Source organism: Panthera tigris, chromosome C2, assembly GCF_018350195.1.
Source record: "Panthera tigris isolate Pti1 chromosome C2, P.tigris_Pti1_mat1.1, whole genome shotgun sequence".
Classification (NCBI taxonomy): Eukaryota; Metazoa; Chordata; class Mammalia; order Carnivora; family Felidae; genus Panthera; species Panthera tigris.
In genome coordinates, this window is record NC_056668.1 from 57,214,166 (window position 1) to 57,231,347 (window position 17,182).

The 17,182-nt window shown below is 33.7% G+C and overlaps 1 protein-coding gene across 3 annotated transcripts in view; it reads left to right on the forward strand.

The window, feature by feature from the left end:
* Window positions 1-17,182, forward strand: part of NECTIN3 (nectin cell adhesion molecule 3) — a 124,745-nt gene that overhangs the window by 34,844 nt on the left and 72,719 nt on the right. For all 3 annotated transcript variants that reach the window (XR_006222138.1, XM_042998828.1, XM_042998827.1), the window contains exons 2-4: window positions 3,901-4,242; window positions 11,608-11,904; window positions 14,559-14,676. Coding sequence is in view for 2 of the 3 variants with exons in the window: in XM_042998828.1 (XP_042854762.1) it covers window positions 3,901-4,242; window positions 11,608-11,904; window positions 14,559-14,676 (757 nt within the window). In the remaining variant the exon portion in view is untranslated. The remainder of the gene's footprint in view (window positions 1-3,900; window positions 4,243-11,607; window positions 11,905-14,558; window positions 14,677-17,182) is intronic.

Here is a 17,182-nt window from a genome sequence, read left to right on the forward strand (position 1 = left end):
GAAAAATTTTGCAGAAAAATTGGAAAGTAAGAATTGGTCATTTTCTCCTAGATATTAAAACAAAAGGTGAAAAATAAAAACCTGGTAGTTATATTAATACTTAGAGTAAAATTAAACACTTACTGTGGGCTCCTGGGTGGCTCAGTTGGTTAAGCATCTGACGACTTCAGCTCAGGTCATGATCTCACGGTTCGTGAGTTCAAGCCCCACAACAGGCTCTTTGCTGTTAGCACGGAATCTGCTTTGGATCCTCTGCCTGCCTTGCTCTCTTTGCCCTTCCCTGCTGGTGTTCTCTAAACAAACAAACAAACAAACTTAAAAAAATTAAGCACTTACTAAAATAGCCATTTGTAGTGTGTTTTTTTGTTTGTTTTTTGTTTTTTGTTTAATGTACCAAGCTCTTTGTTCCCTAGGGGGTTAGTTTTTCTGATCAAATCTATCATCCTTTTTTCTAGATGGTTTTTCATTCTTTTATTCTGAGAGTGGCTTTCCCTATTTAAATATTGTAGAATATACTTAAATATTGAAAATATGTTTTTGATTCGGTGGATTCATTTTTTCTTTTTCCTGTCTCGAAATACTCCCTTTAGTAATGATGGCTCAATTAGGCCATAGTTCTTACAGGCTGTAAGGAGATATGATTAGCACTGTCCTTCCCAGGTTGTTCTGATACTTGATGTCTTAGGTCAGATTGCTATAAGAAAACACTATGGACTGGGTGGCTTAAACAGCAAATACTTATTTTTCACAGTTTTGGAGGCTGAGAAGTACAAGACCAAGGTGCAGATTCCGTTCTTGGTGAGGACTCTTTCCTGACTTGTATGTAGACAGCCACCTTCTTGATTTGTGCTCACATGGTGGAAAGAGAGAGAACTCTTTTCTTTTTCTTATAAGGACATTAATGTCACCATAGGAGCTATACCTTCATGACCTCCTATAAACTTGATTACCACACAAGGGCCCCATCAACAGATATTATCACTTTAGAGATTAGGACTGTAATATAAAAACTTTGAAAAGTGCAAATACTCAGTCTGTAACATTTCCCTTACCCTATCTCTTCTTTACTTTCACCTCAGGAGGATATAATTCTGTTTATTTTTATTTTTAATTTGCTTTTATTATGAGCATTGCTTATTATACATGATTTTGACATCAAAGAGGAACAAAAAGTAAAAACTGATAGTTCTTTCCTTAATCCTCAGTATCCCACTTCCTAAGAGTAACTAACATTATGTGCCAGAATATACAGTTATTGTCAGTATATATGAAGTTATATGTAGCTGTTTCTTACATTTAGATACTCAGTCCGTGTGTGTGTGTGTGTGTGTGTGTGTGTGTATGTGGTGGCACGTGCATGTGTGTTTGTGTTTAGTGTGAAGCAGGGTTCTGTTTCCTAGTAATTAGCTCTTATTAGCATCTTGACTCATTCTTTATCTACTCATAGAAAATACTTGGTTATATACCAATACCGTTATATATATGTGTGTGTGTGTGTGTGTGTGTGTGTGTGTGTGTGTGTGTGTGTATGTATATATACAGTTTCTGTATTTTAAGTTGTATATATGTATATATATGTGTATATATATATATATTCAGTATATGTATGTATATGCATTTGTGTACTTTAAATTATTTTCAGATACTAATAGTATTTTTTATTTTTACTTTAGTATTTTTATCTAGTGTTTATTTAGTATTTTTATTATTTTACTTTAGTATTTCTCCTCCCTCCTACTGGGCCGTTGTTTTTGAAATACTTCTTAGCTGTTCCCTAGTCCAGTTTCAAGAATTTTTTTAGTTTTCACTAATTGCATTGAATTTGTTTGTTAGTATGGGGAGATAGGATGTCCAAGTAGTATTGTTTTCCTATAGGAAGATGACATATCTTACATTTATTCATATCATTTGCTCAGATTTATAGGTTCTTTATACCTTTATTCATGGGTGTTTGGAATGTTAATGTTTGCAAATATTGTCATTTTCTACAATAAATTTGTAATGGTTATCACCTCTTATACCATGTTGTATAATTTTTATACATTTTGCGTGTTTATATGCACCCATATGATTCTACTAGCCCTTTATTTGGCCTTCTTCTTCTTTTTTTTTTTTTTTTTACCTCATTGCACTGGGATTTCCAATGAATAGTGGTAATGATACTGTGCCATTTTGTCTTCATCTTTTTTTAGTAGCAGGCCTTCTTCTATTTTAGTGTAATGATGGCCACTGATTTAAGAAAAATCCATTTTATTATTAATCCTTTTCTTGGTTGTTAGATTCTTTTTTTAATCAGATAATGAACGTTAAATTTTATCGAATGCCTTTTCAGCATCAAATGAGAAAGTCAATGTGAGCTTTCAGTGTTGTAAATAGTTTAAAAATATCCTTACATTCTTGGAATATCCTACTTGGTCATTGTGTCTTTTTTTTTTTAATAGAAAGATGGGTATTATTTCATAATATTATGTGAAATTTTTAATATTCATAAATTGCTCTTTTATTTATATATTTTCTGGTTTAGTACTAGGCTAATGATAGCTTGCTGAAATACATTATAATACTTTATATGTCTTGGCTTAATTTTAAAAGCTTAGAAATTATCTATACTTGAAAGCATGATAGAGCACAATAAATTTGGGAGACTTGATACTTTTTGGGGGCAGTGGTTAAATAAAACCTTTTTCTTCTATAGCTGTTACGTATAGTCACTGAGAAATGTCAGTCCTTTTTTTTAATACCTTCAGTCATCTCTTGGGTGACACAGTTTGCTCTCTTGTTTCTTTATTATTTGTTTTTATTCATTTAGGTTTGGATGATACAGCTTGCCTGTCTCTTTACTTATATTTTACTTATTTATTTATGGGTTTTTTTTCCCTCCCTTAAAGGGCTCATGGAAATAATATTGTGTAAAGTTTTTGTTGTTGTTTAGAACTGTTTGAACATGTTTAAAACACATTTTTTGTGGTTATATTTTAGGTGATACCCTCTACATTTTTAGATTCATTTAAAAATATTAATTGGACATAGCTCTACATTTTAAAGATACTATTTATATAATATATTGTTTATCCAGTTTCCATGTTTGAGTGTTTACATTGGTTTACTTCTGAATTTGAATATTTATTTTGTCAGGAGACATGTGAGTTATAAGCTCTCCAAGGGCTTGTATATATGTTCAAATATACTTGTCAACGAGCAGCATCTTGCTTGAGTTTCGTTTTCATAAATATTAGTCTTATTTCTCTTAAAATAATTTAGATTTGGTTCATTGCTTTCAGGAAGGAAATCAGCATTATAGGGGAAAAGTTTGATGTGTTTTTTTTTTAACTTTTGCTTGTGGAATTTTTTTTCTTCATTCATGAAATGGAAAAAATTGATTTCATATTTATATAAATGTTGTTTTAACAAATGTTTTCTGGTAGTTAGTTTATCTTAAGTTTTTTATAGATATTTTTGATAGAGGGACCCTCTAGAGGAAGACACTTTGGTATTATATTTGGTTCAACAGATCCTGCATGTAGTAGTTATCTATTGCTAACTAACAAATAGGGCTGGGATCTCATCCGAAGGCTTGCCTGGGAACTGATCTTCCAAACTTATTCTTGGCCCAATCTAGCACTTTTTCCTTCCACTACAGCCATACTGGCGGGTATTTGATTTATTTGAGAGTCACTCTTTGGATTTAACATTCAGCCCTGAAAACATCTACCTCTTTTGAGTCTTTCCTGTTATTTATTCATAAACACGTGTGCGCGCGTGCACGTGCTCATGGGCATGTGAGCACCTGTAGAAGGGGAAGTGGGAGAGACAGAGGGAAACAGGAAGGAGGTGGGAGGAGAATGATCAGATGGTAGTATAACTTATTTCCATTTTAAGAACTATTTTTTTCCCCCATAGGTGCCTTAGCTGGGCCAATTATTGTGGAGCCACATGTCACAGCAGTATGGGGAAAGAATGTTTCATTGAAGTGTTTAATTGAAGTAAATGAAACTATAACACAAATTTCATGGGAGAAGATCCATGGCAAAAGTTCACAGACTGTTGCAGTTCATCATCCTCAGTATGGATTCTCTGTTCAAGGAGAATATCAGGGAAGAGTCTTGTTTAAAAACTATTCACTTAATGATGCTACAATTACTCTACATAACATAGGATTCTCTGATTCTGGAAAGTACATATGCAAAGCTGTTACATTCCCGCTTGGAAATGCTCAGTCCTCTACAACCGTAACTGTATTAGGTAGGTATGCTTGAATTACATATTTTGGTGGTAGTGGCAAGGATTATAATAAAAATATTTCAAGAATTTAAAATGATTGAAAAAAAAATATATATATATAGTTTCTAAATAATTCAAATATGATTTTTCAAGTTCTGTCTTAAAATCCTGTAATTCTAGCCTCTCAATTTAAACAAAATTTTGTCTGTATCTACCCTACCCATTTATGTGATTCTGTGTGGTTCTTAGCTATTTTCCTTTCTTCATGAAAGATTATTTTTTATGTATGATACTAAGTGTTGAGTGTTTTTGATATTTTCAGTGTTCTCAAATTTTCAAACTTTAAATTACCATCTTTAAATAAGCTTTTTCATTTATTTAAATGTCCATTGTCTTAGAGCTCATTGATACACCTCATGTTTGTTTCTGAAATCAAATTTTATTTCTGCTCCTGTGGATTTCATAGCTGTTGGAATCTTGGGCTGTTGATTGTAATGAACAATCTTCTGCCTTTTTCTGATAACTGTTAGAATCTATGGTGGAATTTAAAATGAGCTTATTAACCACTTACAGTGAAAGGACACTAGTTTGGAAATACTGGTTTATACTTTTGGAATAACAGAATAAGGATTAAAGAGTAATAGCAACCTGAGCCATTTCCACCCAGAATAGTACTCCTTTAACAGGAGATTTTTTCTCTGCATCTACCTGTTTGCCCACCTGCTGATAGCTCCCCTCCTCCTTCCTCCTTCACTTTCCTTCCAGATGTTAAATGCTCATAAAAACTCTTTGTACTCCTTAGTTGGTCTTAGTTCCAGCTTTCAGAGACAAAAAAAAGTAACTAGCCCCTGGTATTTAAAGGCATAATTTCAGGGTCTCTGAAATGCAGGAAACTGGTTTTGTCCAACTTTGGTAGATATTTTTTCATGTTTAGAGATACTATTTAAAAATAGAAATGAAACTAACTTCTTGAAGACTTGATATGTTTGTAATACTGACCTAACAGCTGTGGGGATATGTAACTCACATTAATGAAATTGATACTTTTGAGGAATGTTTGATTAGGAGGCAAGGCATAAATATCTGAAAAATCAAGTGCAGGCCATCAGGGTAAAAAAGGTCCCAACAAAAGTTCAGTATCTAGAAAGTAATCGTTTATGTGTGGAAGAGGGAGCTCATGCGAATAAACTTTTTTTTGCTCTAAATTTTAGTAATTTCCCCTGAATTAATACAATATTCAGTGGTTTAAAACTCAAGACTGTTTATAGGACAAGACTAGTCACGATTTTACCCATGCCTATATCTCTAGCTTCTTCTGTTCCATCCCTTTCTTCACTTTTCCTACAACCCAAATTTAATAATCATGATAAACTATTTGCAGTTCTGGTAATACCTGTTTATGTTTTACATGTGTTTTTCTTTCTGGTTGGATTGCCTTTTTCTTCCTGTCTGTCTCCTCCTACGTTCTTCTATTTAACTGCTATTCGTCAGACCACATCCTTTTAGAAGCCATTGTTGAAATATATAACCCCTTGCAATTTGATGTTTTTCGTTTTTGGCTCTTTTGCCATTGTATCTTGAGCTTGTCTATTGCAGTAGTTTCCACACTGCTTACTGTGTGTTTTCTCCATTAGAAACACATGGTGGACTGTAGCTATGTACTTTAAAATTTAACTTTATCTAAAGCCTACAAGGGTTCCTAGTATATAGCAGTCATGCCCTTTTAAATGTTATTTAAGTAGAGGATAGGGATGGATTGGTGAGCTTTTTAGTCTACAGAGGTGGTGTAGAAAAAAAAATAGTTGAGTCAGCTTTGAATTTTGGGTAGGTTTTGGGTAAGAAGAAGGGAAATAAGTGTAGGGAGAACAAGTGAGCCAGTGTAGGGAGGCAGAAAACAATACACATTTGGGCAGAGTTTTTTAGTGTCAGGATTGGTGACATTTTGGGCTGAAATTCTTTGTTGTAGTGAGCTGTCCTGTCCATTGTAGACTGTTTGGCAGCATCCATGACCTCTGCGCACCAGATGGCTAGTAGCAGTCCTTCAGTTATGACAACTGAGAATGTCTCTAGACATTGCCGGGTGTCCTCTGGGAGAGGAGAAGAGAGGAGAGATCACTTAACTGTTGAGAACCCTCATTAGTGGAACCACTGAATAATTTGTTGATTGCTTATAGGATTTATATAAAGCACAAGAATTAAAGGCTAGAGAGTTGAGTAGGACTGCATTAAAGTAACTTGAAGGTTAGGATGGGCAATTTGAGCTTTGTATTACTGGAAATGCCAAGTTAGTGTAAGGTACTGTGCTTGCCTCCCTTTTTCTACTCTCAGACTCTTGTTGTGTAAAGTATGGTTCCTGAACCAGCAGCATTGGTATCACTTGGGAGTTTGTTAGAAATACAGAATTTCAGGCCCCTCCCAGACTTAATGAATGGTAAGTCTACATTTTAGCAGAATAGCTAAATGATTCATATGCAGAGTAAAGTTTGAGAAGCACAGCTTTCACTGTGCTTATAGGGATACTTAATTCATAGTAGACTTGATTTAGGGAGTAATGTGGTGAAAATTGTGATTTATGAAGATCGGTCTGGTGTTTTTGATGGATTGAAATGAAGAAGTCCCAAAATCATAATCCTTCAGCCATGAGAACATGAAGACTTGAAATTAATTTTCTAATTTCTGCCACTTGAGGAAAGAAGGAAGCTATTATATAGGAATAACTGTCAGGACTTTCTAACTGATTGGATATAAGAAACAAGGGAGCTTTGAGCATAACAGGTTTTGAACCCTGGTGATTGAATAAGTTATGTTACTATTAACTCCAGTGGGCGTGTCTGAATGAAAACCAGGTGTTGAGGTTGGGAGGCTAAGATAATGAGTTCAGCATTTGTTTTATTGAGTTTGAGGATATATAGGCAAAAAATACTAGTTGGTAGTTAGAAACTGTGGAGTCAAGCCCTGTATCAAAATTGAATTAGAGATCATCTGGATAATAGTGTATATCACATAAAAGTTTTTAATTAAGGCAGATGCAAAAAGTAACTGAAGGCCCCCAGGACCCAGTATTTATTAAGGCAGAGGTTAGAAGAAACAAATAAAGAGAGCTTTGAGAAAAACTCAGGCAAAGTAATACTACTTACATGATGACAAGATAAAATTTTTAAGATTTCTCTAGCAGCTTTTACCACAGGGAGAATTAAGCCCTACAGACATGATTTGAATAGCCATTTTTTTTCAGTTTTCCTAAGGATGGTGCACAGCTAGTATCATTCTAAATGCATAGCCCAGAAAGTAATTCATTACTTACAGCAGATACTTTAAGGCATTAGTACTTAGTTCTTTGGGAAATGAATGTGAAGAACTGCATCAAAATATCAAATTCTGTGAAGTTAGTCAAAGAAAACAGGCATACAAAAATATTGAGCCTGTAGTTTACGTGGTGACTTAGAGTCTCAGTGCAGTGGTAGTAATAGAACCCAAATTAAGGGAATGTGATATAACAAAAAACCTTTGGGAAAATTTAACAAGTGTCCCATAGTTGATTACTATGTACCTAGTTGATTACTTGTCTTGATGGGATATTACATAGTTGTTGGAATTATGGTTAAGAAAAGTGTTGCTGCTTGAGGGGGGGCGGGGAAGCAAAAAAATATATATCCAGATAGAAACTAGAAAAAGAAATAAAGAGAAGTGGAAGAAGGTGAAAATGACTGCATTAGGATATTGTAGTTGTGGATAATTTTCCCGTTTTTCCAATTTTTAGAAATATTGCTTTTGCAGTAAAAAAAATTCCATTGCTGTGCATGATGGAATGACAGGGACTGGATTTACCCTCTCTCTAAGAACAAGAAACCAGGCAAATAAGAAAGTTCTTAGTCATTGGACAATAGGCAGTGTAGGATTATGATCCCTGAAAGAAGGAAAACAAAGCGAGTCCCTACAATGTTCTAGCTTCCTCTTTAGGCAGTTTCCAGGCTACAGCTCATTGACAAGGATTTGAAGCAAAGAATGATGGTTTCAGGGAGAGTAAAAGAGACATTGGAATTCAGGGAGGACAGGTGATTAGAATTTGTGGAGGAGAATACTGGAAAGCAGAGAGCATCAGAGAGAGAGAGAGTGTGCGTGCTTCAGAGATCTACAGAAGGGCACTCTCAAGTCTTTTTGGTTTAGTACTGATCTGTGTATGTGTGAGAGGAAACTTTTGAGGTGGAGGAAAGAACCAGCAGAAAGCAGTAGATCTAACCAACAATTCTGGTGTTCACACAGGGCTGGGAAAACTTCATATTCTCCCCATTCAGAGTACAGAAGGGCATTGGTAGAATCTTAAGAGGAAGCAACAGCAAAAGTGCTGGACAGGGAAGGGTACAGAGAAGTTAACTAAAATATTGAGGTATATGAGAAAAGTAACTTCAGAAAGCCAATACAATCTACAACTAGGAGATTTATTCCCTTCATAGGAGACAAAAATAGCAGTTTAAAATTGACTTTAAAATAATTTTTTAAAGCTCCTCAAAGATAAAAGCTTCTATTAATGATGGCATAAGTTTTTCAGACCAACTCTCCCATAGGAGGGATGCAGTATAAAATACCACTGAAAGCTTCAAAGAGGTAAGAATATAGTGAGAAATCTAACTAGACCAAAATCTAGGAGAAGGTAAAAACAGAAATAAGCCTAGTACTGAAAGCTGCATTCCACCTGAGGGCTTTTGAGAATTCAGAAGAAACACCTGAGATTTTGAGATTTTGAGAGCCTTGAGAAAACAGAGACAAACTTCTAAGTGTAGTTTTGCTCAAGATGGGATGTCTAGTAACCCTTCTTTTATTCACTTGGTATCCAAAGCTTACATTTTTCAGAATAGTAGTAAACTAGAAGTAAACCAGCCTTCTTACAGACTTCTAGGTTTATGATTACCTGAGTGGTCTGATTTAAAAAAAAAATTTTTTTTAATGTTTTTATTTTTGAAAGAGAGAGCACGCAAGCGGGGAAAGGGCAGGGAGAGAGAGACACACACACACACAGAATCCAAGCTGTCAACATGGAGCCTGACACAGGGCTTGAACCCACACTCAACTGGTCGCCACCCAGGCGCCCCTGAATGGTCTGATCTTAATAAGTTCAGGAGATCCTAGACTGCTTAGAGATTTCAGGAGATTGGTAGAAGAAAAGTCCAATCTTTTCTGGTCTGGAAGAAAACTACCTTATTTTAGACCCCGGATTATTTCTCTCTTAATTATTCAGACACAGGCATATAGTTTCCTTGAGTAGGCAGGCATACAAGTAAAGAAGACCCCACAAGCAGCAGCCAGCACAAATCAGACAATAGAAACAGACCTGCAAAGATACAAGATGTTGGAGTTATCAGACACAGACTATCAAACAGCATCACTTAACATTTGAAGAGATAAGTCAGTCTATAAAATTTCTGCAGAGAAGAAATTATTTGAAAAAATACATAATAATTTGCCTAGAAGTAGAGAAGTAATTTTTAGCATATAAAAGCAGTTAACCATAAAAGGTAACTGAAAACTGATAAATTTTGGTACATTTCAATTAAAAATTTCTGCTTACCAAAACACATCGTAGAGCAAAAAGATCCTAAACCAGTAAAGGGTATTTTTTTTAGCATATATCATCAAAAAAGGGCTCTTTTCCCAAATCAGTAAGTAAAAGCAATTGGTTTTAATAGGCATTTTGCAGAAGAAATTCCAAATGGCCTATAACATGAAAAGATCCTTAACCTCATTCATAATGTAAGAAATTAAAAATACAGTCTCGATGATAATATGATTATATACATACAAGATTCACAAACATTGGGAAGTCAGACAGTATCAACTTGTGGTGAGTCTTTGGACCAAGAGGAGCTCTAATATTGGGAGTAATTTGGTACCTTAAAAAGCTTTTTTGGCATTATCTGGTAAAATTGAAAATAAAAATAGTACTAATTGCACTATAAGGGACAGACTAGAGAGGCATCTGCACAAATATGCCAAGGTACATGAATGAGAATGTTTCTTATAAAATTGTTTACTCCAAACAGGAAACTGCGCCAATGTCCGATGGTAAATAAACCGTACAGCAGTTAAAATTAATAATTTATACAATTGCATGTAAATTTAAATGATCTAAAAATTAAAAGTTAAAAAAATGAATTCCAAAATAATAAACTAAGGCTAATTGTTCTCAAATAAATTAATCTCAGGAACACAAAGTTGAGTCAAAGAAAAACTGTTACAAAAATGCATATAGTCCAATACTATTTGTGTAAAGTTCAGAAATAGGTAAAATGCAACTGTTTTTAGGTTTGCATGTGTTGCTTGTAGACCTATCATGAAAAGTAAGCAAAAATATATTTCCAATAATGGATTCATACTTGGGCCGGTAGGTGTCAAGGTCAGGAAGAGGCATGTTGAGGAACTTGGGAGGTGCTATTTTTTTTTTTTTATTAAGATGTATGGTGGTTACATAGATGTTTACTATAAAGTGTTCATTACATGTGTTGTATGTACTTTTCCCATTGCTATTTTACAGCAGTACATCTTGTAAAATACATAGGGAAATACATAAGGAAAATATCAATACGCCTTGAGGTAATTATGAAACAAAAAAAAAATAGATACAAATCAAGAACAGATGGCACTGAAAGAACTAGTTGGAAATTTTGGAAATGAATAAAAGTTATTGGGATAAAAATTTAATATACAGAATAAGCTATAGGCTTGAGCCAAATAATTCCTGAAGTGAGACTGAGGAATTTATACAGAAGGAAGCACATAAAATTTGCTGGAAAATGTGAAGAGATAGTTAGTATAATGGAAGGTAGATTGAAAGGGCCTAAGCATTAAGGTTACTTTTCACCTGCTGAGGAGCTTTCTTATACTAGAAAAAGGTAATGTCATCTACATTCTAAGCATAACTATTATTGACATTATACTTTAACAATGTAGGTTCCATACTGGTAACTTAATTTATATTTTCTGTAAACATTTTTGCTGCAAAATGAAGCTGTATGTCTAAAAACTACATTCTTCCCCCTTGCAGAGTGATAGTACTTACAATCTCATAATGGAAATTATGATCCAACTTACAGGACATTTTCATATACTAACTGGGGAGAACTCATCGGTCCCTGTAAAGAAAAACGTATCTCTGCTAGGGAGAACCGTCTTCAAGATTATAAAGTCTTCCTTAGCTTCTTGTTTGCCTTGGCTTATGATCCTCTCTTGTTCCAAGAATCTAGTTGATGTTGGTATTACTTAAAAGTGTGTGTGTAGATTTTATAGGCCTTTGCTTCTAAGTTTATGAAATATGGTTAGATATGGCTTGGAAGGATGTAAATATATTCTTAATTGAAATGTAACTACTTTTTTTTTTTTTAATTTAAACAGTTGAACCCACTGTGAGCCTGATAAAAGGGCCAGATTCTTTAATTGATGGAGGAAATGAAACGGTAGCAGCCATTTGTATCGCAGCCACTGGAAAACCAGTTGCACACATTGACTGGGAAGGTGATCTTGGTGAAATGGAATCCACTACAACTTCTTTTCCAAATGAAACGGCAACAATTGTCAGTCAGTATAAGCTGTTTCCAACCAGATTTGCTAGAGGAAGGCGAATTACTTGTGTTGTAAAACATCCAGCCTTGGAAAAGGACATCCGATATTCTTTCATATTAGATATACAGTGTAAGTAAATGATAACATCTGCTTTTGAAACATATCATGCATTTTATTTTAATTTTCTTCCTTTGACATAATTCTATGTCAGACTTTTTAATTTGAATATTTAGTATTCAGATATTCTTACAGCTTTTCCTTGTTGACCTTTTCTTTCTTAATTTTTAAAAATATTTTCATGGAAATTTCATTTAACCAGAACATTTTTTCTTAGTTTGTAAAGATGGAGAACGCCAACTTAAAATTATTTGATCTTATCCTTTTTAGACTGGACTTAAGCAAATTATGGAAATATTTATACCTCAAAATGTGCAATACTTTGAGACAAACTTCTCTAATCCAATTAATATAGCTGTCACTCAGTTTTATTGATACCACCCATGATGTTTTCAGCAAAAATCTTTCACTGCCTAGATGCATTTTAATTAGAGTGAAAACCTATGTTTTTTATTATTGTTTCTCCTCTGATTTTCTTGATCATGTTATAGAGTAAGACAGTATTTTAAAGATATCATTAGGATCATAACCATTGTAGATAAGTTCAAAGCTTGGCCCGTCTTGTATTTTTTTTTTTTTGGTTAAGGGATGCTCCCTTGTGTGTGAAGTTTGTATATGTATATATGTATGTGTGTGTACTTTTTCCTGTACATTTTCTCAATTGTTATGTTCTTTATGTAGCACTTAAAAATTTTGAGAAGAAAAAGTGGTAATGCAGCTAGCTTATAACAAGAATAATGAAAATGAATAGGTGGTGTTACAGTTTTCATTCCTAGTGTTTTGTTTTTGATATGACATGCATGGAATTTTAAATTGCACATATTCATTGCACTTGGTGTAATGATTTCTAAAGCTAATTCTGAGAATCTTTTTCAACATTTATAGGGTTGAACTTGGGAACTTAATCTTATGTGAATGTTATTACCATTTTATTCTGGAGTGCAGATACCTTCTTTTCACTTCTTTGGAGAATCCAATTAAAATTTCTCTTTTTCCTTTTCCTACCTTACTTTCACAGACTTAACTTTTTCCTTTTTCTTGTAAAATTCAGATCCCAATTGTAAGTACTATTAATATTTTCCTCATACATATTTTGTCCTTCCTTGTATTTAGTAATGACTGACATTTTCTTCAATTTGTATTATGTATGTTATTCTTTTTTGGTTGGTGTTTGCTTGAATGCAATCCTAAATATATAAAAATATTTCTTTTAATGTAAGACATATAATTATGGCTTAGATTTATTGACTTGTTCTTTAAATGTTAGAATACTCATGACTTTTTTTTCTTTAATTGGCACCTATAAAACATGTGAACAAAGTTTAAAGAGATAAAATCTTCTATCCAAAATTCATATCAAAATTTGGAGGTATTCTTTGGGAATACCTTACTTAGTACTTGTTCCTTCCTCTTAGTAAAAGAAGGTAAACACACAGATATCTGTACTGTTCTTTCAGTAACATTTTATGGTACCAATTTTAAGTTATAAAAATGATTGTTAATTTTTGCATTTATGAGGCAGGCATTTCTTTCTTAAAATTACTGAGGTAGTTAATTATTCCTTAGTAAAAGTTTAATTTTTTACCACTGTTTTGTAAACCTTGCTTGACAGTAGATCAAGCTTCCCTGCCAGAATTAAACTGACCTGGTCCCTCTGTAACTTCCCACCTGGTCATGTACTATTTATCTAGTTTACCGTATAACTCACAGCAGGGCCCCTGTACCATGCATAAAGTGACATTGCCTTAGGAAGCCTTTCATGACCTTCCTCAGCCCCATCCCCAATCTAAATTAGGCCCTTCTTATCTTCTCTGTATCATCCTGTTCTTTTCTTTCTTGGCTCTCATAATAGGTTTTTATCACATACTTTTAAATTATTCCCTTCTTTATTAAAAGCTATTAGAAAATACGTTTTATGAATACAGAGTCTGTATGTATACCAAATGCCTACAATAGTGCCTGCCACTTATTAGGAGTTAGACAATATGATGGTTGAATGAATGGTTAGTATTGGATTGTGTAGTTGGAAGGCATAAATTTGTATTGCTAGTAGGTATGGATAATTGCTCATTTAACTAATTATGTTATGTTGCACATATACCAAAGGATGTTTGGGTGCAATGGATAAAATTTCATGTTTTAGAACAGTTGAGGCCATAGATAACTTACTTTAGTTTTAATTTTAGCCTTAGAAAGTTTATGTCACATTCCATCTCTACTTACCCATAGAATATTAATTATAATACAGAGAGTCTAATCTCTGTAATTGATTTTGTATCTCTTAGGGGATATTTTCTTTCAGATTAAACATTTTTTAAGACAGTTTTATATGGCGACTTGGTATTTAAATGCCACGTCTCATCCAAGTAAGCAGTGTAATGTATTTCCTTTGTTTATATATCTGTGTTTCTTATAATAGAACTCTTATATTTTGTTCTTGGTGATTATAGGTTTGTGAATATTGTTACATTCAGTGCCCATAATAACTAGAACTGTACATGCTTACAGCTGCCTAGGGTTTGGGTACTCATTGTACATTCGTGCAGTTTCAGTCAACTAATATATTAACTACTGTTTTCCAGTCTATTATCTTAATGCTTTGTCATTATATATTGCATTTATCACTAACAAAAGATAATTTGTCCTGTTATGCATTTATTTTATAGATGCTCCTGAGGTTTCAGTAACAGGCTATGATGGGAATTGGTTTGTAGGAAGAAAAGGTGTTAATCTCAAGTGTAATGCTGATGCAAATCCACCACCCTTCAAATCTGTGTGGAGCAGGTAATAATGTCAGATACTTCTAAAGAGAAATTATATAAAGTGAAAAGTATTCTTAAATGCATAATTAATTTTTTTTATCTGTGTAATACATGATCATAGTAACAGTTGAAAATTAAGCATTTCTGAGTGTTCTCTTGTCCCACCTCTCCCCTACCTTTCTATCCCTGCAGTTCTGTTTCTCAGAGGCTCCTTTTTAGCAGTTCCTTCTGGTAGTTACTATCATAGGTCTTAAATTGCTACTTCTTAATACTATTTATTGACTATTGTGGCAGATGAAAATTTAATTTTATATCTACCCCTTCACACACAAACATACCCATACACATATTCCTACCTTTATGAGTCCCAGTGAAATTCAGCTACTTTTAGTTAAACTCTGTAGTCAGTGTTTGCCTCCCTATGACAAGTAAATACTATTTACTGAGAACTAAGTAGTATACTGGAATTCTGTTTTCTTTTGTCTAAGATCTTTGTTTTCCCTGAAGCTAAGAATTCGTAGCCTCAAAGAATATCCTTAATTCTCTTTATCTGTGAAATTTCAAACTGTTATACTAAGATTTTCACTCATTTTTCTCAGTATTTAGGGCCCCCCTTTAGTCTTGAGACTTGTATCTGTCAACTGTGTATAATTTTCTCATCTTTTTGGTCATTTCCCTCCTTTTTTTTTTTTTTTTTTTTTTTTTTTGGTTTACCAGACCTATTTTTTGTATACTAAATATCCTTTCTTATTTTTCAAACAATTTTTTGTTTCTCCTAGATTTCCTTGATTTTTTTTTTCCCTAATTGACTTACTGATTTAAAATATTTTGGGGGTGTATTTAATTTCTAAGAGCATTTTCTTATTTCTCTGTTCTTTTCATAGCATTTTTTTCTTATTTTATGGATATAATGTCTTTTTGTTTTTTCCCAAGAATACAGTACTAACATTATTTCCTCAGAGAGTTTTTTTCTGCTTCAAGTTCTTTTGTTTTTTGTTTGGTCTTTCATTTTGTAGATATTCCTTAATTTTCTCAGTTGTCCAGTCGTTTCACAGTGATGTATTAAAATAAAATGCTGAGTGGAAACTCTGTCTTTAGAGTGGGAATTACTCATTAGTAGATTCCATTTAGAGTGATCAGGTAGAGAGGATTCTTTGCCTGGAGAAGCTTCAGATGTCACTTAGGAAGAGTGAAAGTCTTTTTTTTCATGGCCAGTTTTCTTTTTTTTTTTATTGAGTATATATTAATTCATTCTTCTTTCTTTTTTTTTTTTTTAATTCATTCTTATTTCTAAATCAAAAGTGTCTAGTATCTGTACAGAGTTGAGAGGAGTCCATTATTTTTTTTCAACTTTCAACTAATCTCATTAATTCTTAGCCCTCTGCTTCACTCTGGCTTTCTGTAGTACAGTGAGTCAAACTCCAAATCTTGGGTTCTTTGGAGCACATTGGCTGCCTTACCATTCATATGCCTTCTGGAAGCACTTCTTCAGCCCAGAGTGGAGTTTTTCAGCCTTGGCACTATTGACATTTTGGGCTGGATAAATCTTTGTTGTGGGAGGCAGTCCTGTGAATTGCAGTATGTTTAGCAGCATCCCTGGCCTCAAACTATGCCCCTCCTCCCCCAACCCTGTAGTCTCCAGACATGCCAGTTGTCCCCTAGAGATAAAAATCAATCTTGATTGAATGGCTTAAAGCATGTATTGTTTTTGCCATCTCTTTTCCGTCTTCTGAAAGTTTGTTGAAACATCTTGTCTGATGAATTGTGTCTCCTGTTTTGTTTTTCTTTGTGGGTTTTTAATAGCTTTCAATTCCTTTACCCTTGTTTTAGGTGGGATTTTGTGGGAGCAAGGAAACAGTATATTTGATACATCTGTTGTCTTTAAGCAAAGATACAGTTTTTAAAGTAGAGAAGGTTTTTTTCATTTACATTTTCCTAAAAGTGAGAAACAGTCTTTGGTTAAGATGTGTGATAGGTTATTTTTAAAAGTTATACAATTCTGAGTTCCATTCCTAGATGTCTTTTTGAGTATGATGCCTAATCTCTCTAATTTTGTTTCCTCACTGATAAAAGTATGTCATAGAGTTGTGAGAGTAGAGACAATGAATATAAACGAAGTAGCATAAGTGAAATAGCATAGAAAGTGCTTAGCATGTCATTTGCTGTGAGTTTAATGTGATATTTAGATTTTTATGACTATGGCTTATTTGAATAAGCAACTTTAAAGGATTATAAGCCATTTTTCTATTTCTCAGAATTAAAGGGATTAGAATTTGGGCCTCAAAGTGCAGAGAGATAATTGGTAAGATTTATACACTCCATATTCATTCTCACCCTCCTAGAAAATGTTCACCTTTTGAAAGCGTGTGCTTGTACTAGTGTTCTTTTCAAAGTCTTCTTAGAAGAAGGCTGGGTGTTTCTGTTTTTTAAGCCATGTGAGAATATTATCTTTTTTCTTCAGTGCTAAATTGAAGTTCCAGCACTGTAAAAGATTTTGATTGTTCTTTTATCTACTACCCTGGGATTTG